This window comes from Micromesistius poutassou, assembly GCF_964030765.1.
Source record: "Micromesistius poutassou genome assembly, chromosome: 1".
NCBI lineage: Eukaryota > Metazoa > Chordata > Actinopteri > Gadiformes > Gadidae > Micromesistius > Micromesistius poutassou.
This window is the reverse complement of record NC_140271.1, coordinates 16,823,975-16,851,885: the sequence shown is the minus strand read 5'-3', so window position 1 is coordinate 16,851,885 and position 27,911 is coordinate 16,823,975. Positions and strand designations below refer to the sequence as shown.

At 43.5% G+C, this 27,911-nt stretch overlaps 1 protein-coding gene across 1 annotated transcript; it reads right to left on the bottom strand.

The window, feature by feature from the left end:
- Positions 1-270: 270 nt before the first annotated feature.
- atad5a (ATPase family AAA domain containing 5a) lies at positions 271-27,834 on the bottom strand. Its single transcript, XM_084487640.1, has 22 exons — positions 27,482-27,834; positions 27,093-27,157; positions 25,227-26,989; positions 24,758-24,836; positions 24,494-24,661; positions 24,176-24,299; positions 23,649-23,909; positions 23,183-23,331; positions 17,822-17,972; positions 11,977-12,303; positions 11,534-11,630; positions 11,048-11,130; positions 10,730-10,866; positions 10,407-10,578; positions 9,989-10,162; positions 9,539-9,793; positions 9,064-9,128; positions 6,585-6,774; positions 6,055-6,200; positions 3,789-4,681; positions 874-1,032; positions 271-438 (listed from the first exon to the last, which is right to left on the bottom strand). The coding sequence occupies exons 2-22, from the start codon at positions 27,141-27,143 to the stop codon at positions 360-362; spliced, it is 5,523 nt and encodes a 1,840-aa protein (XP_084343766.1). The 5' UTR covers positions 27,144-27,157; positions 27,482-27,834; the 3' UTR covers positions 271-359.
- Between the last annotated feature and the right edge of the window lie 77 nt (positions 27,835-27,911).

The following is a 27,911-nucleotide window of genomic DNA, read 5'->3' as shown; positions in this document are numbered from 1 at the left end:
TTGCCACCAGGTTCTATCTAGTTCTAGATCTAGTATATAGCATGTAGATGTCAAAAGTTATGTTTTTTGTCAACTTTATTTAAACAACATAATACATTGACATTACTTTTGAATAGTTGATGTGCCACATTCAAACATCCTTTTTTACAATGACTATTTTACAGGTCACAAAATTATTTGAAATATTAGCACCAGATCTGTTACTTTGAAGTGTCAATTTCAATTGCAAAATTTGACTTCAAAACATACAAACACTAATGTACAACACACACACACACACACAATGTATACAAGTACTAAGACAATTGCATTTACAGTTGCAGCTGATGCCAGCTAAAGGAGAGCAGAGCTCAAGGTGTTCAGGGGAAGTCTCCCGCCAGGTGCTGCAGGGTGTCCCGGGAGAGACCCAGGTGGATAAAGTCGAGGTAGTGCATAAACCTAAAGCATAAGAAAAAGTAATATGAATAAATGTCCTTCTGAAACCATGAGCTGGGTGAGATTATTTGTGTGTGCTGATGCATGTATTTAGGCTTCTGCATCTGTTACACTTTAACATACATGCATTTAAAAAGCAACACGTTTCCTTTACCTGGGTTTGCTCATCAAACCGTGATTTGCTAAAAGTGGTTTCCTTTTAGTCACCACATGGCATTCGAGATAAGCACTATACCACTTCTTGCACACAGTGACAAATGTTCTTAACAGCTACGGTCACGCAAAGACACATTAGTCCACAAATTAATAGATTTTCCGTGACACTATCCAAAAGAGAAATTTTGGCTGAGCAAAATGCATATTTCTGAAGACGTAAGTAAGTTTGTAAGTAAAATTGTGACAGTCCAGACATCGGCAGCTTGTAAAATGGGAGCTCACCTTCGTTTCACTTTTCCTTGTTCTTTAAGCTGCTCGGCTCTGCAGATGGTGCGTAGGGTAGGGAGGTATTCCAGTGAGAGCTCGGGTCTGCTGCCCACCGTATGTAACACTCCCCTGGACAGTAGACTGGTCGACACCTCCCTGCACTTCTGGAGCAGCCTGGCACACAGAGAACGAATAGTTTGGTTAAATAGTGCAATCTTAGATATAAGCCGTTTTCACACATCCATCTTTTCTCCGCATTGGTATATCAGGAGGTTTGACCGTGAGGGTCATTCACTTATTTACATTTGATGCTCGACATGCAGACATCGGTGTCGCTCAGACATCAGTAGAATCTCCGGCTGGTTTAGGGGGGTGGGCTTGCAAGGGTCAGGATCTGACGTAGGGTCTAAATTATCAAAAGGCGGGATAAGGATGGCCGCTGTCACTGTTTGTTTTGGTTTGACCGCAGACAGCACGGAGGCAGAATGGGCAAAACTCGCGATCATCAGAAATGTTGCTACAGCGATGCTTGATATATTCTGTTGCCTCCACAACATCCACATTGATCGATGAAAGATTGGAGCATGAGTTAGAGACAAATAGAACAAACGGCGAAGAAGAAAGGCGCTGCAAATGACTGCGTTAATGGAGGAAGAAAGCAACTTTTTTTGCTCACATATATTGCACACATATTGCTTCACATATAACAAACACGGACAAATGTAGTTGATTTCTGTGTTTAACTGAGAAAAAAGGAGTGGAAGGCCGGGACCCTATAATGTTCAGCTAACTGTTGTCAATAATAAGTGTTAAGAGAGTAGCATATGTATGTGACCGAGAATGGCAGTGTGTGTGTGTGAGTGGATGAGCGAGGAGAGCGAGCGGTAGCGTGTGTCATCGGCCCTGGAGGGAACGTCTGTAATGTGCTCCTCGACTACAGTCTGGGAGCCGACAGCAGGAAACGTGTAACATAATAATAAAAAAAAACATTTTCTATATATGCGTGCGGCTGTGAACTCATGTATTGTAATTGATTGTACGATGTGTACTTTGAGGGTTACGATAAGACCTATCATTTAGCGTTCACCACGAATGACTCGGAAAAGCAGTGCCAACATTTAAATCTTTTTAAACCATTCAGCGAACAAAAGGCAACAGGCTGATTATCGTTTAGGGTGCCACTCAACATGCAAATGCCCTGATAACCACCTCGCTGCCAGAGGGTTCCGTACGGCGGTGTGAAAGGGCCAGGCGTTTTTAGAAGCGGCTGCTGCCGGTGCCGAAAGTTTCAACACGGGGAAAGCTGAGCGGTAGCAGTAAAATCTGTGTGCATTTACGTGGGCGGCAACTGCTTCCTGGTCCAACCGCCGCGGTTGTAACTGCCTCCCCTCTGCCGCCCTTCCCTCATTGAATTGAATGGAGGCGGTGAGTTGCCGTGCGGTGGTGTGACACTCGCTCTCCTTGCTCGTCCACTCACTTGCTGACGCCACTCACACTGCCATTCTCGCGCACACACACGCTACTCATAACACTATGCTTCGTTATTGCGAATCAGATGTTTTTTCCCATCTATTTGAAAGTTAGGCTATTAAACATGTTGCATTCTATACGGCCTGATTATGTCATTATGTAAGCTACATAGCCTAATTAAGAAGCGATAATAGGATATTTGTCCGGCATATCATCAAAATGTCCGGAAAACGAAACCTATGCAGGTCACTTTGACCGGCACTGTTTTTTTCTAGCGGGAACGCTGGTTAGTGCTACCAAACTTTTCAAATTACTATTATTTATTTGACATTAATCTTTTTAAATACGTAGGCCTAAACCACAAATCTAGTTGAGGATTTTTTTGCCTACTTGCAAGCATCCGCCAACTAAATGTTACATTAAGTTAATTAATAAAAGTAAATGTTTAAATAAATAAATGCTTTTTAAATTAAAAAAAATCGTAGGATATATCGAACCGTGGGTCAAAAAGCATGATGCAAACCAAATCGTGAGTTGGTGTATCGTTACAGCCTTAGAAAGCAGCTATATAGTCAGTTATCAGCTATATTGTATATCAAAAATATATAAATTATATTTATAGGTGTGTTAAGAAGGACGTCTCTAATTAGAAAAACATGATGAACTGTAATCGTATTCAGTGTCATCACAAGTAGAGATGATGGCCGATATTGGCTAAAAATAGCGTGATCGGAGAACCCCAAAAGCACCGATCAAAAATACTGATCACTTGACGTAAATTACTCATGCAACTTTTTTTTTTTTTTTTTCAAATCGGAACTTGCCAGTGGCAGTATGGGTTCTCCCGTCTAAAACATTGTGCTACACGGTCAGGATTTCACGGGGTCACTGTAATGATGGCAAAGGAGGCAGTTTAACGTTATGTTTCGTCTACGGAGCACTTGCATAGCTCAGTAAGCACGCAGGCACATTTCAGTACCGTAAAAACAGCAGTAGGCACGCAGGCACATTTCAGTATCCTATATGACAGTCACATTCTGCAGAGGCTTTGATGAACGCATTGAGCGACATGTTTCAGTCACTGGGGATCCAAAGAGAAAAAATAAAGAGTCTATTGGAACAGAAACTGGTGCTTGCCTGCTATCCAGATTATATATAAAAGATATGGAATCTTCCATAAATTTTATATATATATATATATATATATATAATAGATTCCCATTCACCTGCCATTCTGTAATCAGTGATCGGGCCCAAAAATGCTGATCGGAACATCTCTAATCACGTGTAAAAAGTGATCCTTTAAGTGAAAGACCTGATCAGATTGAAAATGTAAAGATGAAGACTATGCATTCCTAACATGGAAAAAATGTGTTCGGCCCAAGAGAAATTCTTATAAAAGTAAAACATATACCAAATAAACGTAATTGAAGAACACAGCAGAGAATACATGGACTCACTTGGGTTGGCAGGGTGGATGAGGGGTAAGGCTGAACCCTCTCTGATGGGAAGCCACTGGGAGGCTGAGCTCCAGCCCTGCCTGCTTCCCCAGCTCTCCTCCTCCTAGGGCCTGGGCCTCTCCCTGGGCCTCAGTCACACCTGCCAGACACCTCTGGAAGCTCAGGGCCTCCACGGCAGCCTGGATCTCCACAACCTGCTCTGCTTCCATGCTGCTGGGCCCAGGGTCCTCCAGCCTGGCTTCGTCCATCATGCCATCCTTCACCTGTGCCAGGGGCTGTGCAATGCACAGTCCCCGGCCTCGACCTCCTCCGTCACCCCCCCGCGGTGAACAAGCATCCATGAAGGACATGTCGTCCAGGAAATCAGCGATGGCGGCGAGGCCGCGAGAGACCGGCCCACTGATGGCTCTCTGCTGAGGAGTCAGAGGTTCTTTCCTCCTCCTCCTCTGTGGAGGATGAAGGGTGTCCCCAGACCCTGCTTTGCAGACCATCTCCCCCTCCTCCTCGCACTGCGCAGTGAATGCAGGCTTGGCAAGAGAGAGGAAGTCGTCCTCGGAGTCCGAATGCAACGGGTCTTTCCTGGCAAGCCTCTTGTGCTTCCTCATCCTCTGCGACAATTTGACTGGACTTCCGTCATTTACAGCGTCGACTACCTCGGCCAGCTTCAGGGTCTTTGAGTGGGGCGGTGGTGCCTCCAAACGTTGCCGGGCAGAGGTGCTGGACAGGTCCATTGGCACATGGCAGGGCTGGCTTGGTGTCAGCAGGGGTGACACTTGGAGCTGGGTGACAGGCAGCGGGAGGAGAGTGTGCATGTTTGAGTAGAGCAGGTCCACCCTGCGGTGCCTGCAGTCAGCCACCAGCTCCCAGCATGCTGCAGTCTCATTCAGTGGACACTGTGGATAAAACACATTTGCTTTATGGTTTGACAGTTTTGAAGTATTGCTTTGAAATCCTAAATGAATATTTCCTTTGATAACACCATAAAGTTCAACTATAGGCGAGGCCTATACCCAAGGAAAATCATCCAAAAAAACGTATACAGAAATCTGTCCTAAATGTGAATGAGGCCTCGCTAGCTGTGTGGATGCTAGCTCGGTGGTAATAGTCTCTCACACACACACACATTTCAATAATAAAGTAGTATATAGGGTCAATGTCTCCACATGGGTAAAGTGGGTAAGTTTCACACAGTCACAGTTTGGTAACTGCAAAGGCTTAGCCACACCACACAAGTTTCTTGTCCCACTCTCAAAAAAGGGACATTGGTACATTATATTTATATCAACAAGAACAGCGATTGCAAAGATCTGCAAAACAAAAAAAGTTTGGGCAAACACCTGACACTACACATTCCAGAGAAACAAAGGAAATTGTTGCGTCAAAACTATTTACATCTGCCACTATGCAGAGATTTGGCATATTCCTATATAATCATGGCAGCGAAAAAGATTAATCAACCTATAAAGCCTAGTGAAGACGGGCTTATACGCTGTCCTTTCACCAAAATATCCTATATATTTAGAAGACTCCATAATACTGGAGTTTTAATTTTTAATCCAAATAGTTTAGCAAATGGCTGTTCAGGGATGAGAGGATTATGATAAGTGGGTGTATTTTGGCGACATTAACTTTTGCAGTTCAATAACTAAAATAGGCCATCACTCATTTTTAAAAGTTGGATTGCAATACAACTGCACACAATCATCATCAGCAACCCATATTCATCTACTGCAGTGCAAGTAAATCGACATTTTACCATGGGATCTAATTAAGTGCAGTGATAAATTACACCTGCATAAGAGATGTTCAAAATTATATTCTTTCCTTTTTACTAAAACTAACAGCAATAACAAAAAACAATAATAGAAAGGATTTTCTTAATTTAAATTAATTTAAATTGATTAAAAATGAATAAGAAAAAATAAAAACTGGGGAAAATATACAATAGAAGCCCTTAGGGAATGTAGTGTTAGAAGTTAAGTGAAACCGTCAAACCATGGTTTTTCATTAGACTATAATCGTACCATCAGTATCTATAATCATTGCATCCCTAGTCCCGACCATAACCTCATAAAGTTTACTATAATTTGCATCTACCTTTCTACTTCTCTTATACATACTTAAATAAATCTTGACGTTATTAGTTAATAGATATTTTATATTATTTTCAATTTGTATCTCTCTTGCATCTACTACTATCCTGTACTTGGCTGCTGTGGCCCATGAATTTCCCGCTTGGGATCAATAAATGACTGTCTTAGCTTACTTTGAGCATGTCCTGGACACTGCCTTGGCGCTGGATGTTCACTAGGCCCAGCATGCTCTCAGCACAGCCCGTGTCCCACAGAGGGAGGTCTGGTAGGCCGCTGCCACCCCAGGATGACACACATGCTGGCTCCTTGGTTTTCAGTTCTGCTTTTGTAGCCGACACAGGAAAGTACACTAAATCAGTAAGACAGTTATGAACTTCAACAAAATATAGAAGAGGTCATCGACAGCAGATACTGAGTCAGACCTGGATTTCACATTTAATCCTTGATCGTTGAAATAGTCATGGTATTAAAATGAATGCAGTTTCATAATATATATAAAAAACTAGATTTTTCTTTTTGCGTAGGGTCAGATTTTTCTTTTTGTTTAAAGCAGTATACTAACACACTACTAATAACCTGTACATTCAAGAACATCCAGACACTACGATAGCAACAAGTAGACATTAACATTTTGGTTTCCAAAATGATCGGGTCAGAACAACCAACTACAGAGCTCCCAGAGAGATCCACAGAGATGACTAACCAATGACATCCAATTGATCTGATTGTTTGGCTCTGTGGCGCCTTCCAGTGCTGCATGTCCAGAACTGCAGCTGCAGCAGGCTCTGTCTGATGTCACAGTTATTGAGGCTGAGTAAGGTGGATACATCCTGGGCGTCTGTCCTCTTGTCCTCCGTCAAGCACAACAGACGTAGGTAGCTGCTCACATTAACCTGCCAGCAAGCAGACAAAATGCATGTTTAGTAAAGAATTTTACAACCCATGTTTTGAGTTTCAAAATGATGTGGGCAGGATGGTCTTGTGGTGGATAGCGTGTTAAGGCCCAAAGTAGGGATGTTAACAATGTGTCGACTCAACGATCGATTCTCGACTCATGCTCAAGTCGACTCTAAAACTAGAAATCAGAAAATCGTTTACACACACACACACACACACACACACACACACACACACACACACACACACACACACACACACACACACACACACACACACACACACACACACACACACACACACACACACACACACACACGAAGAAATAATTATTTGATCCCTCACTGATTTTGTAAGTTTGCCCACTGACAAAGAAATGACTGGTCTATAATTGTAACGGTAGGTTTGTTTTAACATTGAGAGACAATATCAAAAAGAAAATCACATAAAAATATATATATAAATTGATTTGCATTTCATTGCGTGAAATAAGTATTTGATCCCCTATCAACCATAAATGATTCTGGCTCCCACAGATTAGTCCTTTCGCTTTAAGAAAGGACTCCTGATCTCAACTCGTTACCTGTATAAAAGACACCTGTCTTTACCTGTATAAAAGACACCTGTCCACAGAATCGATCTATCAGAACCAGACTGGAATCAGACTCCAACCTCTCCAACATGGGCAAGACCAAAGAGCTGTCTAAGGACATCAGGGATAAGATGTAGACTTGCACTAGGCCGGAATGGGCTACAAGACCATTGGCAAGAAGCTAGATGAGAAGGTGACAACTATAGGTGTGATTATTCGAAAAAGGAAGAAGCACAAAATGACTGTCAATCTCCCTCAGTCTAGGGCTCCACGCAAGATCACCTCACCTCGTGGTGTATCAATGATCATGAGACAGGTGAGGGATCAGCCCAGAACTACACGGGAGGAGCTTGTAAATTATCTGAAGGCAGCTGGGACCACAGTTACCAAGAAAACCATTGGTAACACACTGTGCTGTAATGGATTAAAATCCTGCAGTGCCCATAAGGTCCCCTTGCTCAAGAATGTATATGTACAAGCCCGTCAGAAGTTTGCCAATGAACACCTGGATGATTCAGAGAATGCTTGGCTGAAGGTGATGTGGTCAGATGAAAAAAAAAAAGTGAGCTCTTTGGTAGCATTGACGCAATGTGTTTGGAGAAAGAGGAATTCTGACAATGACCCCAAGAACACCATCCCCACCGTCAAGCATGGAGGTGGAAGCATTATGCTTTGGGGGTGTTTCTCTGCTAAGGGCACAGGTCGACTTCACCGCAGGGAAAAGATGGATGGGGCCGTGTACCGTGAAATCCTGGCTGACAACCTCCTTTCAGCCATGACACTAAAAAGGGTGGAATGGATGGGTCGTGGATGGGTCTTCCAGCACGACAATGACCCAAAACATACAGCAAAGGCAACAAAGGAGTGGCTCAAGAAGAAGCACATTAAGGTCATGGAGTGGCCTAGCCAGTCTCCAGACCTTAATCCCATAGAAAATCTGTGGAGGGAGCTGAAGCTTCGAGTTGCAAAGCGACGAAATTCCTCCTGAGATGTGTGCAAACCTGGTCATCAACTACGAGAAACATCTGACCTCTGTACTTGCCAACAAGGGTTTCTCCACTAAGTACTAAGCAATGTTTTGATAGGGGATCAAATACTTATTTCACTCAATGAAATGCAAAACAATTAATATATTTCATTTTATGTTATTTTCTGGATTTTTTTAAATTGAGATTCTATCTCAATCTGTTGAAATAAACCTACCAAATGATAGACCGATCAATTCTTTGTCAGTGGGCAAACTCAAATAATTATTTCCTCCACTGTATATATACTTTTATATATATATATTTTTCATGTCTTAAATGTGCTGTTCAGAACGTTGCAACACCTTTCTGTTTTCAAAATAACCAATTAAAAGTTATAGCCGGAGATATGCTGCCCATAAGCGTAGACAAGGGGAAGGGGTTCCGCAATCTGTTCGCATTTCTCGATTCTTTTCTTTGGCCTTCAAGATGACCAGCTGAAATATTCTTGGTTTGAACCCCAATGGCTGTAGAATGCATAATCCCCATCTGCCCATTAATGGCATACCGTATATCTGAATTCCCTGCATGTCACTTCAACCAAGAGTGTAAATTTAGTAAATTACTAAATAGTATATAATAAAATACAAAATGTTATTTGATCTGGAAGTTCCTACTAAATGGAAGAGAAACATATAGATGTAGTTCTATACAAATCGATGGCTTACCACAGAGGGTGTTGTGAAGTGAATCTCCTCCAAGTAGCCATCAAAAATAGTGCTGAAGTGGGTATCTAAAAATTGAGAGTTTAGTTAAACAAAAAAAATGCACAATCTTCCAAATATTGTTGAATATTTTAGGGTTTATTACATTTGACTAAAGGTTTCAGTACTAAAACATATACTAACTATTATGTTTGTTATATAATATAAGGATAACTGGTTAGTAACGGAGTGACACAAGACCGCAGGTCGAGTGATTGATATCCATTTTAAGTCTGATTTACTAGCACCGGAAAAATGTTACAGGTTACACTTAACAGGTGCCGTAGAGAGCCCCCTAAGGCATGGGAATAACAATGCTATCCAATGCATACATAACAATAACCACTGTAGGGACAGCAGCCTAATATAATGTATTAAGCCATATACTAACCACTGTGGGGACAGTAGCCTAAATCACCGTACTAAACCATCTACTGACCGCTGGTAGTGAGGATGACTGGCCTCTTGGTGGTAGTCATGAAGGTCTTGATGGCCGCCAGGAACCCAGAGTCCTCATCGAAGATAACGTCCACCTCCTCGAAGAGAATGAGCGAGGTGGCCGTCTTCTTGTTTTGCTCTTCGCGGCTGCCAGATGACTCCTTACCGCCACTGCTGGCTGCCAGGGGTGTTTTCAACGGCGGCTCCTTGGTCTTACTGGAATCTTCAGCAGGCTTTATGGATTTATTTGGAGCCGCTTTGGAGGACAGAGTAAATGGTAATATAATTTGGTGTAATGTGTCGTTATGTAACAAAGTTCAATTTGGTAGAGCCGTGGCATTAACACAGCCAGGGTATGGGGTTAAATTCCGGTTATCGTTATTATGGTTTCAGAGTAGATATTCCATTTGCTAGCAGCAGTGTTCATGCTTTAAGAGGAATTGCATCTCACCAGTGCGCTGAGTTGTCTTGTTCCCCACGGCCACCTCCTTGTTGCCTCTAGGTCGTCCCATTTTAAAGAAGCTGGCCAGGGAAGTCGGGGCTAGGGAACCCCGCTTTGGTCCCCTCGGGGACTGAGGTTGCTTATTCGGGGAGGAGACCACCCTGCGAGGAGAGTTCACCTTTCCTATGAGGACGAGAGATATCATCTCCATCAGATCCTGAACTAAGATAATAGTATAAATAAAAAAGACACTAAACAAAGTAACATTTTTTTTATTATTATAATTTTGATCATAATGTAAATGAGATAACTTGAGTATGTATATTTTTAATAATTAGATGAAAACAAAGCAAACATTTCCTGTCTTGGATTAATAGAGAACATCCTATCTTGTCTAATCAACCAGATGACCGACTGTGGTTCTTACTGGGGGACGAGCCGGGCCGGCCTGAGGGGCTGCTGGTGCTGTAGCTGTTGAAGTAGGTAGGCTTGTTGGCGTTGACCCCCTGGATGTCCACCTGGTGGGACTGAGTGGCCTCCTTCAGCTGGGACAGGATAAGCCTGCCACTACGCTGGGACGATGAGTTCACCTCAAACACCTACCGGGAGGAGGATTAGGTCAGGCACTTCCACCCAAAGCCATCTACAGATGATTTCTGCAGGGCTGACAGCAGTGGTGCTAGTAATCCAGTGGTGGAGCTGTGCCACTAGTGGACGCATGTCTGGGAAAACTGCCGTTGCTGAGCTTACCTTGAAGCCCAACTCCTGGGCGCAGGCGTAGACGGCGGCGGTCTTGCCCACCCCGGTGGGTCCAGTGATCAGCAGAGTGTTGCACAGCATGTCCTCCAGGTCCTGGGAGGGGTCGTCGCAACAGCCCCAGTCCGAGTCTGGAGGAAAACAAAAAAGGACCACCGGGCGTTAACTGTTTGTTATATAGAAGAGTATTTTGAAGTGTATATGTATATTATATTTCTGTTACTACAACACACAGCAGTACAACAATGGCATTTGTGGAGAGCAGTAAAACAGGAGAAGGCTAAAAAAAAAAAATGACTGTGCTTCTCTCACCGTTGCTGCTCTCCTCTGGTCTTGTCTCCTTTTGCTTTTTCCCCTCCTCACGGTCAGTGCGTAGCTTCCACTCCTTCAGCCAGCTGGAGGACAGACAACAGAAGGCTTCACTTCAGTGATGTCAGAGTACTCCTACTAACAGGATACGTTTCAGAACCATGACAGTGGCACCCAAGCACTGCGATTGGGGGACTCCCTGACATAGAAAGGTATAATGAAAAAATAATTCTGAATAAAAGGATTAAAGGGTTTTTCAATGTGAAAAGCTCCATAAAGCACTGACTGACTAATCTCTAGATTAAAGAACGACAAGATCTACAGTCAAAAGGGAGATTTCCTGTACATTTCACCACTGACAATGCTTGTCTGTTGTCTGTGCTTTAGTGACACAGTGGTACACAGAAGTAGGGTGGACATATAGGCTGAGGTAGAGCCGACAGAGATAGGCAGTAGTAGGCAGAGCCGACAGAGGCAGCGCAGACTGACCTGTGCAGTTTCCTGACTGAGGCGGTGTTGCCGATGACGTCGCTGGAGTGCTGAGGTTGATACTTCTCAGTCCACAACAGCTCCTCCTTCATTACATCTAGAAACGTTAAAAAAATATATATATATATTAACACAAAACTTAACATTTCTCTGCAAGCACTCTAATTTGTATCAGAATAGGAGAATATCATTTATGTCTGCTGAACTTACATTAACGGTGGACTACAGCTATACATTTTCATTTTGGGATACAGTGTTGACATTTTCTGGCCTCTTTATAAATACTGTGTTCACAACCAAAACCATTCATCATTTTGGGAAAATCATACAAAATCATGATCAAATAAGTGTGAAAGGCTGCAAACTTAATGATATTCTGACAAACTATTGCATTAATGATCATTTCTGGTCACCCGATAAGAATGAGGCAGAGGCTCCCTCACCTTCCTTGCCGTCGCTGCCAGCCAGAGGAGAGTCGTCCAGCACGATCACAGAGCCCTCCTGGGAAGGAGCTGGAGTAGAAGCGGTCTCCAATGCAGTTTGTGGTTTCAGTTCCTGTTTGCCCTTCTGCAGCTTGCATCTCTGGGCACGGCCACCCCTGCCACGACCTCCTCTCTTGGGATGCTCAAGCTCTGGCGAGGGAATGGCGTGTTGCTCATCTTCCTCTGTGCGGAGGGACCTCTGTTTCTTAGCCAGCTTCCCAGAGGTTTCCACTTCAGTCACCCTCTTCCTCTTACCCAACAGTACTGGTAAATATCCTGGCATGGTTTCTGAAACAGCACACAAATAGTCAAATCAGGCCTACTCTTGATTTGTAAAACTAAATAAAAAAATCTCATTCATTGGGCCTATTTTTGCCCTCAATGACTGAAGCTATTGGTTGTAATTTCGCTGTTTATTTTCAGCTACAATTGTTTTAAGAAAAATGAAGACACAAGACCAAAAGTGATGCCATTTAAAATGCATCATGCAATCATTTACTGACATCCTTTCCACAATATTAAACAGAACGGTCAGAGTAACAAACAATTAAAAGAACAATTAAAGCTGTGAGCAGCGTTTAAGGTGCCAAGCCTGAGCCGACCAATAAACCATCAAACCTAACCCTAATGACCAATAAACCATCAAACCTAACCCTATCGACCAATAAACCATCAAACCTAACCCTAACCCTATCAACCAATAAACCATCAAACCTAACCCTAATGACCAATAAACCATCAAACCTAACCCTATCGACCAATAAACCATCAAACCTAACCCTACCAACCAATAAACCATCAAACCTAACCCTACAGACCAATAAACCATCAAACCTAACCCTAACCCTACCAACCAATAAACCATCAAACCTAACCCTACCGACCAATAAACCATCAACCTAACCCTACCGACCAATAAACCATCAAACCTAACCCTAACCCTACCGACCAATAAACCATCAAACCTAACCCTAACCCTACCGACCAATAAACCATCAAACCTAACCCTACCGACCAATAAACCATCAAACCTAACCCTACCGACCAATAAACCATCAAACCTAACCCTAACCCTACCGACCAATAAACCATCAAACCTAACCCTACCGACCAATAAACCATCAAACCTAACCCTACCGACCAATAAACCATCAAACCTAACCCTACCGACCAATAAACCATCAAACCTAACCCTACCGACCAATAAACCATCAAACCTAACCCTAACCCTACCGACCAATAAACCATCAAACCTAACCCTAACCCTACCGACCAATAAACCATCAAACCTAACCCTACCGACCAATAAACCATCAAACCTAACCCTACCGACCAATAAACCATCAAACCTAACCCTAACCCTACCAACCAATAAACCATCAAACCTAACCCTACCAACCAATAAACCATCAAACCTAACCCTACCGACCAATAAACCATCAAACCTAACCCTAACCCTACCGACCAATAAACCATCAAACCTAACCCTAACCCTACCGACCAATAAACCATCAAACCTAACCCTAACCCTACCGACCAATAAACCATCAAACCTAACCCTACCGACCAATAAACCATCAAACCTAACCCTACCGACCAATAAACCATCAAACCTAACCCTAACCCTACCGACCAATAAACCATCAAACCTAACCCTAACCCTACCGACCAATAAACCATCAAACCTAACCCTACCGACCAATAAACCATCAAACCTAACCCTATCGACCAATAAACCATCAAACCTAACCCTAACCCTACCAACCAATAAACCATCAAACCTAACCCTACCGACCAATAAACCATCAAACCTAACCCTACCGACCAATAAACCATCAAACCTAACCCTAACCCTACCGACCAATAAACCATCAAACCTAACCCTAACCCTACCGACCAATAAACCATCAAACCTAACCCTACCGACCAATAAACCATCAAACCTAACCCTACCGACCAATAAACCATCAAACCTAACCCTACCGACCAATAAACCATCAAACCTAACCCTACCGACCAATAAACCATCAAACCTAACCCTACCGACCAATAAACCATCAAACCTAACCCTACCGACCAATAAACCATCAAACCTAACCCTACCGACCAATAAACCATCAAACCTAACCCTAACCCTACCGACCAATAAACCATCAAACCTAACCCTAACCCTACCGACCAATAAACCATCAAACCTAACCCTAACCCTACCGACCAATAAACCATCAAACCTAACCCTACCGACCAATAAACCATCAAACCTAACCCTACCGACCAATAAACCATCAAACCTAACCCTATCGACCAATAAACCATCAAACCTAACCCTAACCCTACCAACCAATAAACCATCAAACCTAACCCTACCGACCAATAAACCATCAAACCTAACCCTACCGACCAATAAACCATCAAACCTAACCCTACCGACCAATAAACCATCAAACCTAACCCTACCAACCAATAAACCATCAAACCTAACCCTACCGACCAATAAACCATCAAACCTAACCCTACCGACCAATAAACCATCAAACCTAACCCTAACCCTACCGACCAATAAACCATCAAACCTAACCCTACCGACCAATAAACCATCAAACCTAACCCTAACCCTACCGACCAATAAACCATCAAACCTAACCCTACCGACCAATAAACCATCAAACCTAACCCTACCGACCAATAAACCATCAAACCTAACCCTAACCCTACCGACCAATAAACCATCAAACCTAACCCTACCGACCAATAAACCATCAAACCTAACCCTACCGACCAATAAACCATCAAACCTAACCCTACCGACCAATAAACCATCAAACCTAACCCTACCGACCAATAATCGGTGTAGGCTGTGTAAGTCAAACGTGGCGGAATAAAAAGAATGGCAATTACAATAGGTTGCCTCGCACTTTGTGCTTTGCACCTAACAAGAACATAATTTCAACTATTGACATGGGCTGTAAGCCTAACATTGTTTGAGGCAAATGTGGATATTAATGGATGTTTCAGAATGTTGGTTAAGTCAAATAAGATTGAGGGACTTCATTAATAGATCAAGTCAATCCTCCTCGCTGTTTGTGTTGCAAAGATATCAGTGACCTGGTCATACCAAACAGGATATTTTGTGATTTCAGAATAACAGTGAATGTAACTCCAAGTTTTCGCCACCCTTTCAGATGGCTTGGTAACCCAACGGTGGAGTACCGAGAAATAGGTAGACTCAGCGCGTTTATTTCGGTGGACTTTTGGCAGTGGAAACGCCAGTATAAGCGAACCGAACCGCACCGCTCGGTGGAAACGCCAATATAAGCGAACAGAGCCGCACTGTACCAGTGCAAACAGTAGCGCACCGCTCTGTGGAAACGAGGCATACGAGTGGGTTTGTTGGTTCTCTTAGCCTAGAGACTTGAGGGGATAAACCCTCCCTCCGAGCCAGCCAGGCTCCTGCTTATTGGTTCATAGCACAGCCAGGGCTCCAGCCTATTCGTGAATAGACGTTGACGTGATTCAGATCCCTCAGCTAGTCCCACCCACTCAGAGGAGGACTTTCCTCCTCTCTCCCATTGAACCCCATGTTATCCACCGGCCGCCAGTAGTTCCCGAGAAATGAATGGGCGTCAATGGAGGCTGAGGGAGGAACGTCCTCCCCGAAGTTATATTCAATAGGCGATAGGGGGTGCTAATATCCCTTTATCCAGGGAAATGAACATTACATATACAAAGGCATTAAAGTAGTCAGATTTAAGGGCATTAATTCATTACAGTAGTCTGGGCAATACACTTCTTATTCTCAACAATGTTAAGGAGGATCTTCCTCCCTCTCCTCACTGGAGAAGCCTCCACTGACATAGACCCATGACATCATCATGGGGACACCTTTAATAAAGATGTGTTTTTAACTCCTCTCTCTTCACATCAGTATATTCCAAACTTATTTTCAATGTCTGGTGATACTGTCAGACCTCCCCCATATAGCTAATAAATTACTTCTCATGTAAACATCAGAATTTGGCCACCATGTTGAAAGTTGTCAAAATCAATAGTACATATCCACTGGCCACAACTTCTGTCCAATCTTCATGAAACTTGCCATATATGCTCTTCAGCTCCAAGCTGAACAAATGTGTAAAACAGCTATTTTAAATTCAAAACCGTTTGGCCGTGACTGCTAATCAAACTTGATGGCGAAGCCGCCAAACAAGAAGTAAGCGAGTTTCTCAGCAACTCTTTAACATATCATAGCCAAACTTGGTACATAGGCTGTTTCCCAATATGAAGGCTGCAGCCTTGCTAGAACACTTCCTTGCGAGTCACGTCCTATGGAGATGAGGCAAGAGTGCTGCCTAGCATTTGTAGCGAGTTTGGAACGACTTGCTAGTGTGGAAGTGCTTCTGCTTCCACTTTTTAATACTGCTCCAGTAGTAAAGATTGTAATATTTTAATTGTTTAAATTGTTATTGGATACAGTAGTTTGTTTAAACACCAGCTATGTACATATTAAAACAAATCAATCCATTCAAAATACACCCTATCATTATGTTCCAAAAAACGTTTGGAAAAAAAAAAATCCCACAAATTGTTTGCATTTACATGATTAATCTATAAAAAGCAATACGTGACGAAATATTTCTGAAAACTTTCAAATAACTGTAAAGCAATGTTTTAAATACCCCACTCAGCATGTGAACGCAAAGAATTGTGGGGATTTTGGCTCGTTGAGGAACCATCGATGCATCCTTGAAAAATCTCGGAATTCTCAAAAACAAAGGATGCGAAAAGGGTGCGAATTTCTGAGTGTTCTCAACATTGGAACACTGCATGTTGGCGTTCTATGACGTGGCGTCCTTAAAAGCATGCTTCCTTCCGTTGAGCATGCTTACTTCACATTGGGAAACAGCCATAGACTCATGACATCATCTTGGGGATACACAAACAATTTGGTGACCTTTGACCTCAGGGGGATGTCAAACAGGAAGTGAGCTCATATCTCTGCGAGGCTTTCATGTATCCAAACCAAACGTGGCTCATAGTCTTATGACCCTATCCTGATGATGCCCAAATAATCTGATGACATTTGACCTCTAGGGGGCATTAAAACCACAGTGAGTGTGATCATATCTCAGTCGATCTTTTATTTTTTGATGTGAAACTTGTTGAAAGTGCTGAAGGCCGTGTGTCTGATGTGGCTACTCTGGTCTATTCTGCTTGCAGACGCTTCGTGTTACCTTGCGACGACGTGCACGATCAACGCACCAAACGATTGCAGAATACGTACGGCAGCCCTGATCCGTAGGCGTATGTGTTGTTAGCAGCAAGTCTAATCCAGCCCTTAGAAAGCAACTTCAATGCATTTTCATTGTGATAACCATTTGCCAATAGCTTTCATTGTAAGTGAAATTACTGAGACAGTCATCATGTAGCCACCGAACCAATTATGTCTGTCCACCAAGATTAGTATTCTGCTTGGCCCCCTCATTGCTGCTCGCAGCTATATTTATGTTTTGTAACTTTTAACCCTGCTGTACGTAACAAACTGGGATTTTTGGGTACCGTTACACCCCTAATGGTCACTATTAAACTGTAGTAGTGTTTTTTTCCATCACATGTATACATGAGTTTTCTATTAAGCAAGAACCAAGAAGAGAACAATGCAGAATAATGTCCATCGATGCTGCTCTAGCCTAGTATTTCCACTTCCATTTGATTAACATTTTTACTGTTCTAAGAGTGTCTTTTTATAATGTAAAGCCCTTTGCAACAGGTTTTGAAAGGTGCTTTATGATTGGTATTATTTACTGACCCGTGGCAGTTGTCTGCTGGAGATGATGGTCTCGTCTCTTGAGGAAGCGTGTGAGGAACCTCTGGGTGGGGAAGGAGGGATCGGAGGAGATGACCTCTTCCATGAGGAGCTGACGGACCTGTTCAGAGAGCTTTGGCCTCTGGCCAATACCCTGGGGGAAGGATGAGGGCCATTAGTTTTATAAATTGTAAAACACACACTTACAAATTGTATTTTATTATGTTCATCAGAATGATTGCATGTGTTACTTTGTATAGCCCATTAAAAACAAGATGCAGAAAATACGCTACACAAATAAATTGTAACTGAATTTGCAAATGGACTGCCATCATTCACCACTACCAAAAAATAGTCAAGGGGCCCAGAAATGAATGACCCTTTCCTAAGCTATATACATATCTAGATTATTACTCATTCTCGTCTCACGCACCTCTGAATTTTACAAGGAGAGTGAGATGCGCATTACAGCCACGGAGACTAGGGATGCACCGATACCAGTACTCGGACCAAATACTGTGCTCATGTACTCACACTTCTCACACTACAAGACTTCCGGGTTAGACGATGTAGTGAGCAGACGCGCGAGGAGAGAATCTGACCCAATTTGCATTATTTACCTTCAATACGGTCCTGTTTCACTTTTTTCCTCACAACAAGCTGCTGAATGCGCATTAGAAATGTAATAGGTAAGAAATGCCATCAAAATTTTGCAAACAGGAATTCAGGATTACATAACTCGTGCTAATTCGAAACCTGCACAGCTAGCCAGCATGGCGACGAGCGCATGCTCGACAACACTCGACCTGTTTCCGAAATTGACAAGCCCGCTACAGTCCAACAACTCTCAGCCATGCTTGAAAACCAACGAGCCAGTATGAAGGATGATATGGCGAAGCTGATACAAACCATATCTCAGTCATTCAAAGCTCCCGTTGACATGCTGTGAGGGGAAGTGAACAAATTTAATGAACTCCACCACTGAAACAAACAAGAGTGGGAGAAAACTTTGAAAAGATCACTTCTGCTGAGGCAACAGTAAAATCCCTGGGGTCCCAAAATAAACACCATTAGACCGAGTAAAGGACCTGGAAAACAGATTGCACCGATCTAATCTCCGAATTGTGAATATATCGGGCGGCAGCGAGACAGGTAAGGAGCCGAAACAGTTCATAGCCGACTTTCTGATGGAGGCTATATATATTTAATATATATTTATATTCACGTCACCAGCGCCCATCGAGCGTGCGCACCGGCCCCGCTACCGGAACGAGGATCCTCAAGGTTGAGGCCTTTCATTGTGTGCTTCCACAACTTCTATGACAAGGAAAAAACATTAAGGTGGGCAATGAAACACCACAGTCTGACAGAGTTTACCAAGACACTAAGTTTTCGTGCTCATAACCTGTGCTCTCTCTCTCCATGGTTCGACCCGAGGCTGCTGTGTGACGCTACTGACACAACTTCCGGCTAGCCGGCTTGGTTTGTTTGGTTACAAGGACGCTTAGTGTCGATCTGCTAAATACTTTGTGAAGTTGTATTGTCATTTAGCGATATCGTAAATCGGTTTGTTATCTGCGACCTGTACGGCACTCTGTATTGTATTGGCTGTTTCCTAGTTGGAGCTGCTTCTGCATCAAACACGGTAAGCATGGACTACGGTTGCTCTTGCTCCGCCTTTCTCGTAGATAAGATAGCTCTGCCAGAGAGACGTGTCAGTTAGAGGAGGAAAAGGTAGCAAGCATAAAGATGTTGTGAAGGAACAGATTATCAAAGAAGCCCAGAAGAGTGATTTTCTGTCAATCCAGGCAGACGAGGCGATGACAGAAACAGTGCAGGAAAGTTTTTTTGAGTTCATCCCTCTGCACTCAGCAAGAGTCCATTGTTACAGCATTTAGTGAACGTCTCGCTGGAATCATTCCTGATGAACAGAAAGGTAAACTCCTTTGCCAGGCATATGATGGAGCCAGTGTTATGAGGGGTGCCACTTCAGGTGTTCAGCTGAGAATTCAGAATTCTACCCAAATGCCCACTACAGCCACTGCTCTGCAGCAGTGGATGTAGTGGGCATTTGGGTAGTCATCCTGAATAGACATCCCTGCCCGCCCCCCCCGCACGCGAAGCCTACAGGAACCACAGCATAGCATACAGTTTAAGTTCACCCACACTTTATATAAATAAAAAATGTTGACAGTGCAAATACTGCTGTTGCATATACTGTGCATAAGATTTGAACATTTGTAAAAAAAAATATTTAAAAAAAACACCACTGTACCATAAAGTCCAATATACATAAAAAAGTGCACAAGAACTAAATCCAACATACTTAAACACACACTTAAACACACACACACATTCAGTTCTCACAAAGAAAAAATAAAAGAGAAAATAAAACACTGCCATCTTATGCAGAAAAAGGATGCATTGTTCACAAACAACCTATAAAGAGTGCAGGTTGTGTAGTAATTTAAAAATCCAACATAAATACACACACACACACACACACACACACACACACACACACACACACACACACACACACACACACACACACACACACACACACACACACACACACACACACACACACACACACACACACACACACACACACACACACACACACACACACACACACGATAAACCTTTCAGGCCATCATGTGCAAATTATCTAAAACTGCTGTTTGCGACAGTGGCGGTTTTAGGCACAGGCGAAGCGGGTAGCCGCCCGGGGCGGCATTATTTTACGTCACATTGGGGGCGGCACAAGCACACGAGAAAAAACAAAATCATCCGCGCCGCGAAGCAGTTCTCTATTATCTATCATATCGCTGTGTGGGGAATTGGCATATTGGCGTCCCCTCCGGCTGCAGGCGCCCCTGCTCGCTGAGGAGGTGCCGTCACAGAAGCTGTGAGAAGGGGAAAGGGGAGGGGCCGCGGGGGGACAGTTCACCTCTGGGTCTCCCAAATGGAACGGACAAGGGGGCTAACGGGGGATCCACTGTTAGCGTGGATTGAAATCCTTATTGAAGCCTGCAGGGTTATGTGATAAACATACGGAGGAACGTGGTTGCTGAGCTGCCCTGCCCCAACATTTCATGAGACGTTAAACTCAACTAGAATCGCCGCCCACAACCATCATCCAAAATGTGAGGTCAACAGACCAAAAATAGTCAGAAAGCCTCCTCTTCCTTTCTCTTCTTTCTTTTCTGGCTTCCTGATGCATAATTCCGCTTCATGATGACTGCTAAGGTTTTGTATTTTGCCAAACATCCATCAGCTCCGTGATGTCGTCAAGGACAAGAGGATTCCAGTGGCAACCTGTGAAGCTCTGGTGAACTCCATGCCCAAGAGTGTTAAGGCAGTGCTGGGAAATAATGGTGGCCACACAAAATATTGACACTTGGGGCCCAATTTGGACATTTTCACTTAGGGGTGTACTCACTTTTGGTGCTAGCGCTTTAGACATGGCTGTGTGTTGAGTTATTTTGAGCAGACAGTACATTTAAACTGTTATACAAGCTGTACACTGACTACTTTACATTGTATCAAAGTGTCATTTCTTCAGTGTTGGCCCATGAATAGATTTAATAAAATGTTTACAAAAATGTGAGGGGTGTACTCACGTGTGTGTGTGTGTGTGTGTGTGTGTGTGTGTGTGTGTGTGTGTGTGTGTGTGTGTGTGTGTGTGTGTGTGTGTGTGTGTGTGATACACACACATATATACAGTGGTAGGCATAAGTTTAGGCACCCATGCTAAAGTTGATTTAAAAATCAAAAATCATCTCTTGGAAATTGATCTTAATGCCTTAATTAAACAAATGAGGAAAAATCCAACCTTTAAGGACACCAATTTGCTTTGTGAATGAATAATGTATCGTAAATAAATAAATGTTCTCCATTAATACAGGGTGCATAAGTATAGACACCCCTATGTTAAATTCCCATAGAGGCAGGCAGACATATTTTTAAAAGCCAGTTATTTCATGGATCCAGAATACTATGCATCCTGATGAATTCACCTAGGCCTTTGGATTTAAAATGCCCCACATACCTAGAGATGGGCATGGTTCTTTTTGGTTAGCCTTACAGCTGTTAGTTAGCCTAATGATTTCTCAATGCAAATCAAACCAGCTAATAGGCTAACTGAAATAAAACCATGCCAATCTCTCGGTATGGTGAAGGGTATGTGATGATGTGGGGCTATTTTAATTCCAAAGGCCTAAGTGACTTCATCAAGATGCATAGTATCCTGGATCCATGAAATAACTGGCTTTTAAAAATAAAAATCTGCCTGCCTCTATGGGAATTTAACATAGGGGTGTCTATACTTATGCACCCTGTATTTTAATGGAGAACATTTATTTATTTACGATACATTATTCATTCACAAAGCAAATTGGTGTCCTTAAAGGTTGGATTTTTCCTCATTTGTTTAATTAAGGCATTAAGATAAATTTCCAAATGATTATTTTTTTATTCCCCTTTTTAGTCAACTTTAGCATGGGTGCCTAAACTTATGCCTACCACTGCGCGCACACACACACACACACACACACACACACACACACACACACACACACACACACACACACACACACACACACACACACACACACACACACACACACACACACACACACACACACACACACACTTTAACGCCTTCACTTTTAAGGTTTTATATTGTACATCAAAATGTTTGTTGGGCATCATGAGTACTGCAGTGTTATCTGAAATGCATCGTTTTCATCAGAGAAATGCGCTTGGAACAACTATGGCTCACGCGTGCAAAAAAATATAACTACCTCAGAACATTTTACCTCATTATGTTCAATAAAAGTGCATTTATCAACATCTCAAGACATCTGATATGCAAGCTAGACAGCAATTTTACCTGTGCACAAATGGACTGTATGTACTTACATAAACCCCATGTTTGCGAGTGTGCATTTATATTTTTCTTAATGATTAACCGGTTAGTTAGCAGCTGATGGGGGTCGGTCTATTAGAGCAATATTGATCAAAACAGAAATGTATTTAATACCCTCCTCCGAAGGCTGGGCTTCCCGGACTCATTTAGTACAACGCTACCGTGTGTAGCGCGTTTCATATCCAACATCGCTCATACACAACGGTAATAAAAAATTATCCCAAAGTTGCTATGGGTCGTATGGCGATAAACACACACCCCCTCTTTCCTAGAGTGGGGCGTGTTTTTTTTACTTTGACTTAAAATTGTATTATTAATTACTCATATTGGTACTTGGTATGGGCGAGTACCCAAATGTAAGTACTTGTGCTTGAACTTGGTCTTAGAAAACTGAGAAACCTAACAGGGACTATGAATGAAAGTCAACCTACCCAATCACACAAGGCTCTTGGGGCCGATGGAGTGGTAAGCTGTAGGGGGCCATCGTGAGTTAGGACGGGGCTGGACGGCAGACGCCAGCTGTCCTTCACAGAATGCAGGAAGGAGGACACAGGCCAAGGTAAAATGGATAGAGGACAATCTGTATAAACACACATATATAAACACACAACAACATAGTCATGCATAAAGCTGGCTGGTGTATTAAAGAACGACATTGAGCTATTGCTATACTATTTTCACCTTCCTTAGTGACATCTTAGTGATTCCCCTCCATTGAATGTAAGAGCTACCGATAGATAAATCTAGATATCGATACGTCTATAGGTTGACAATGACGCTCTACTGAACAAGCAAATTATTTTTTTTATAGAGGCAGGTGTAAAGGAAGCCATCTTGTTAGGTCAGTGAGGAGTCGTTGGGGGAGGGAAGAGCCCTGGGGAGAAGGAGAGGCTGTACCCTGAGGAGTCTGCAGCACGTGCACTACAGGGTGGAAGGAGGAGCAGGAGAGGGAGTAGGCCTCCATGGTAGCCTCTGTCTTGACAATCAGCCTCTTGAAGGAGTCTGGCAGGCCGCTCTTGAGGAACTGGCGACGGGCGCGGCATGCCTCGTCGTCCAGGGAGTTCTCCGAGCCCTCGCGGCTGCCCTCGTCAAATATGGACCCCACTGCGGACAGCCTTCCAAACTTCCTGTCCTGGAACAGAGGAGCCACTTTGGAGTCTGAAAGAAATCAAGAAGTCACATTTACATTCGCTCCATTGGGAAAGTGCCCCCCTTGGTGCATTTTATAATGTTAAATGGCACTGTGCGCTTTTCTTTTATTATCCATCAAGACTTATGTTTATGGATTTATGATGTTGAAACTACCTCCTACTCAAACATAATGCCGTAACTTCCATTGTGCACTGTTCATGTTAATTCCAGTGTTGTGGTCTGATTATGTTGGCCAACAAGCTATATCGGTCAACAAGCAAGAAGAGACTAACCTTGAGCTGTAGCTTTCCCGAGAACATCATTCAGGCTGCGTAGCCTTTGTTTGGATTTTTTCTTGGGTGGCCTTTCAGAAACACTTTGAATCGCCTGGGCATCCTCGATGTACACGAGTGAATTCTAACAAAACACACACCTCACATTACCCAAACAGCTCAATCACGCACGCGAAATAATACAAAATCAAAGCACTGTATGAATGTGTAGTGTTGAGATGGAATGGTGATACAAAACAAAAATATACATCTATATATATATACAAATAAACATCTGCATTTTACACTGAACCATCACCCAGGGATATTGATCGGTACCTTATCTTCAACATAGGCCTTGCTGGCGATGGCCTGAGACCTGGAGGAGCGCCGTAGAGAGGTATTTTCCTCACCCAGCATTGCTGTCGTCTTGCTCTGCTGCTTGATTACCTTGGCCCTCTCCACCAACTTCTTGGCCCGCGTCTTCTTCTTGGATGCAACTGGTGTCTAGATTAGATGAATGCAATCATGGTCAGTTGGCTTGCTTGGGAATGTGTTTGTGATATGGTGGTACTACATGAACGTATGAAAATATAACCCAACCTTAAATGCAATAGGAATGTTTTTTTCCAAAACAGTCCATCCTTTTGACGAGTTTCTTTGAATTCTGGTGAATTTGATCCTAAAAGTGCAAAGAACCATATATACATTTAGAAAAAAATCTGCCTGGATGACCCTATGAATTCCATATTTTACAATTCCAACAACATGGAATGATTAAAGGTCCCATGACATGCCACCAGGTGTGGTGTGATTAGCCGTTACAAGCCGTTTTGGAAATCTGCCCCTTATGACATCACAGGTGGGCGTGTACACCTAGATGTGTGAAGGATAGATGAGCAACATTTGCTGCAGTCCACTGGGTAGGCTGGTAGACCGATCTATACAGCACACATCTAGGTGGACACGCTCACTTGTGATGTCATAAGGGGCAGATTTCCAAAACGGCTTGTAACGGCTAATCACACCACACCTGGTGGCACGTCATGGGACCTTTAACAAATAAAAATACCTGATCGGGCTTCCTCTCTTGTCAGGCGAACCAACCAAATCTGCCTTATACATGTGCTTGGACCTATGGCGTGACTTCGGTGTGGACATCTGAAGGGGGCCGTCCTGTGGCAGGTCCACCATTTGTCCCCTCTTCTGGCGCCTGGAGGTCCGGACATGCGCTGTCCCCTCTGCCTCGGCTGCGTGCTTGGGTAAAGCTTCTCTTTTGGACTTCCTGACTGGCAGCGTGGAGGCATCGCAAGCACCAGCAGCTGTGGTGGCGGCTTCAGTCCTTTCAAGTGCAGCTTCAGGTCCCTCCTCGGGTGTGGAGGCAGCAGGGACAGATGAGGGGGTCACCTCCATATTCTTAGAGGCCTTTCTCTTCCCCTTCGCCACTGTTTTCTTCTTGGCTAGGGTGTTCTCCTCTATGGCTGCTAGGGCATCTGAAGGGGTCCCCGGCAGCTCCACTGTGGCCTCCTCCTTTCCCTCCTCTGCAGCCGTCTCCGTAGGCTGCTTCTGCTTGGCCTGGCTCTTGCCTGGCTTGGCCCTGTCAGGGCCTGGTCGCTTGAAGGCAGCCATGAACTGCTTACGCTCCGCCTGACTGCATTTAGGTGTGGAGAGGCTCTCCACCACTGCGAGCTCTAGGTCGTCCTCTTGCAGAACCACGTTAGATTTTCGCTTGGGAGGCAAAGTAGTAGGAGGAGGAGGGGAGGGCCCTGTGAGTGCTGGAGGGGACAAGCTGAAATCTGCTTCTTTCCTTTTGGTGAAAATGGAGGCCAATCTCTTGGCAGATTTCACCGGCTCAATTAAGACAGCATGCACTTCCGCTTGAACGGTGAGGGTCCTGGGAGAGATGTTCTGATGACTGGTCTCTGTATTTTCCTTTGTGAGGGCAACTTCCAACTGGCCTCCGGTATCCATCTCCTCTACCTCAGACATGGCCTCCTCTTTATCCCCCACTTCCTCTGCTCCGTCCCCCTGGTTCTGACTTTGTAGGAAGTCCTCAAAGGAGACTGTGACAGTACTGTGGTTAAGGCGAGAGTATTCGTCCACGTTGACCTCCATACTCACATCACACAGGGACTGCTCTGCCTCTTTTGCCTCGGGCCCTGCTGGTGGTGGCTTCTCCTCCTTGGTCTTCTTTTTCCTGGGATTCCCCACAGGATATCTTTGCTGCTTCGCCTTATCTTTCAAAGGCACTACTGGCGACAGGCCATTTATATCTTTAGACTTAGCCTTAGCCTTTCCACGTTTCCCACTTTTGAGGCCACCATTGCGACTTCCGTTTTTCTGAGTCGGGCCAGCGCTTAAAGTCTCTGTGTTAGCTCTGTCTGAGACCTTGTCAACTGTCAAACTCTCAGCAGAAGGCGGGTTGAGCAGAGCTCCGATATCGCTGCACAGCATGGAGGGAGAAACACAACCTCTGACCAGTTCCCCCATTGTCTCACCACTCTCATCGACTGAACTGTTGACGGGCTCGTTTTTCTGGAGCTTCCTGGCAACTTTGCTTTTACGTTTTGTCTGTCTTTGGGAAGGTTTTCCAGGAAGTTGTGTGACTCCTGCTTGCTTCTCTATGGACTGTAGCCTTTGACAGTTCTCCTTGGACTGCTCCAGGGGGCTGCACGTCTCCTTGGACGAGGACGGAGGTTTACGACTGAAGTAGTCCATTATGTTACTCGATCGAGGAGGAGAGCAATGCTTGTCCGCGGTCTTGGGAACAGGGGAGAAGTAGTTTGTGATTGTCTTTGCACCAGGGCTATCACCATCTTTGTGGGGTTTCTTACGCTGCAGTAATCGGTTTGGGAGAAAAATTAGTTTTAGAATTCAGCAACAAAACAGTCTACATGTGTGAACATCGTTAAGTACGAAAATTATTGATAAAAGATACCCGAATCTCAAAGTCCTCAATAACAGCCGCCATTGCCACAATCCCAGCCATTGTTTTTCGAGGACCTATAGAGATAAAGAGGTTGTTAATTGCTTCAACAAAGAATCAGTTGCCTGAATGGTCTTAGACGAGATAGCAACTATAGGACTAATTATTAACTATTGTTAGTCGTACTCGAAATGGAACAACTATTGTTGGTAATTCTATATTCCTTATTGGCATAATTACATTCGATGTTAACAATATTATTGACTTAAATCGTATGCAACAAATACATTTACAATATGACAATCCATAGTATTGACAATTCAGAGGCGGTTTTCTAGAGTAGTTATAGATAAACAAATAACCGCAAGAGAAACACAGCTAAAATACTAAGTTGACCTTACCCAGTCGGAATGCTGTGGCTTCGTTGCAGTCTCTGTCCCTTTATTTATGTTTCCTTATTTCTGAAAAAAACTATAATAGCGATGCCCATTGTTTGGCGATATCGGACTTCAAATCCAGTATGAAAAAGTATCCGAGGAATTAGCGTAGCCATAACACGCTAGGCGTCGCTCTCAAAGCAGCTGACTTAGTCATTTTACTCTCAACAAATCATTATACTGAACGGTGGAAACATTATCCTAACAGAACACACCAGCGTAAAATATTAAGTACAAACGTTAAATTCGTTACTTATATATCCAATAATGCCAATAGCGAACATCAAAACAATACTTGCTCGACTACGTTTATTATTTCGCGCCGGACTAGTCTGACTGGCCACGAACAAACCGCGCCAAATATACGTAACCTTTGACTCTTAACATTTTGACC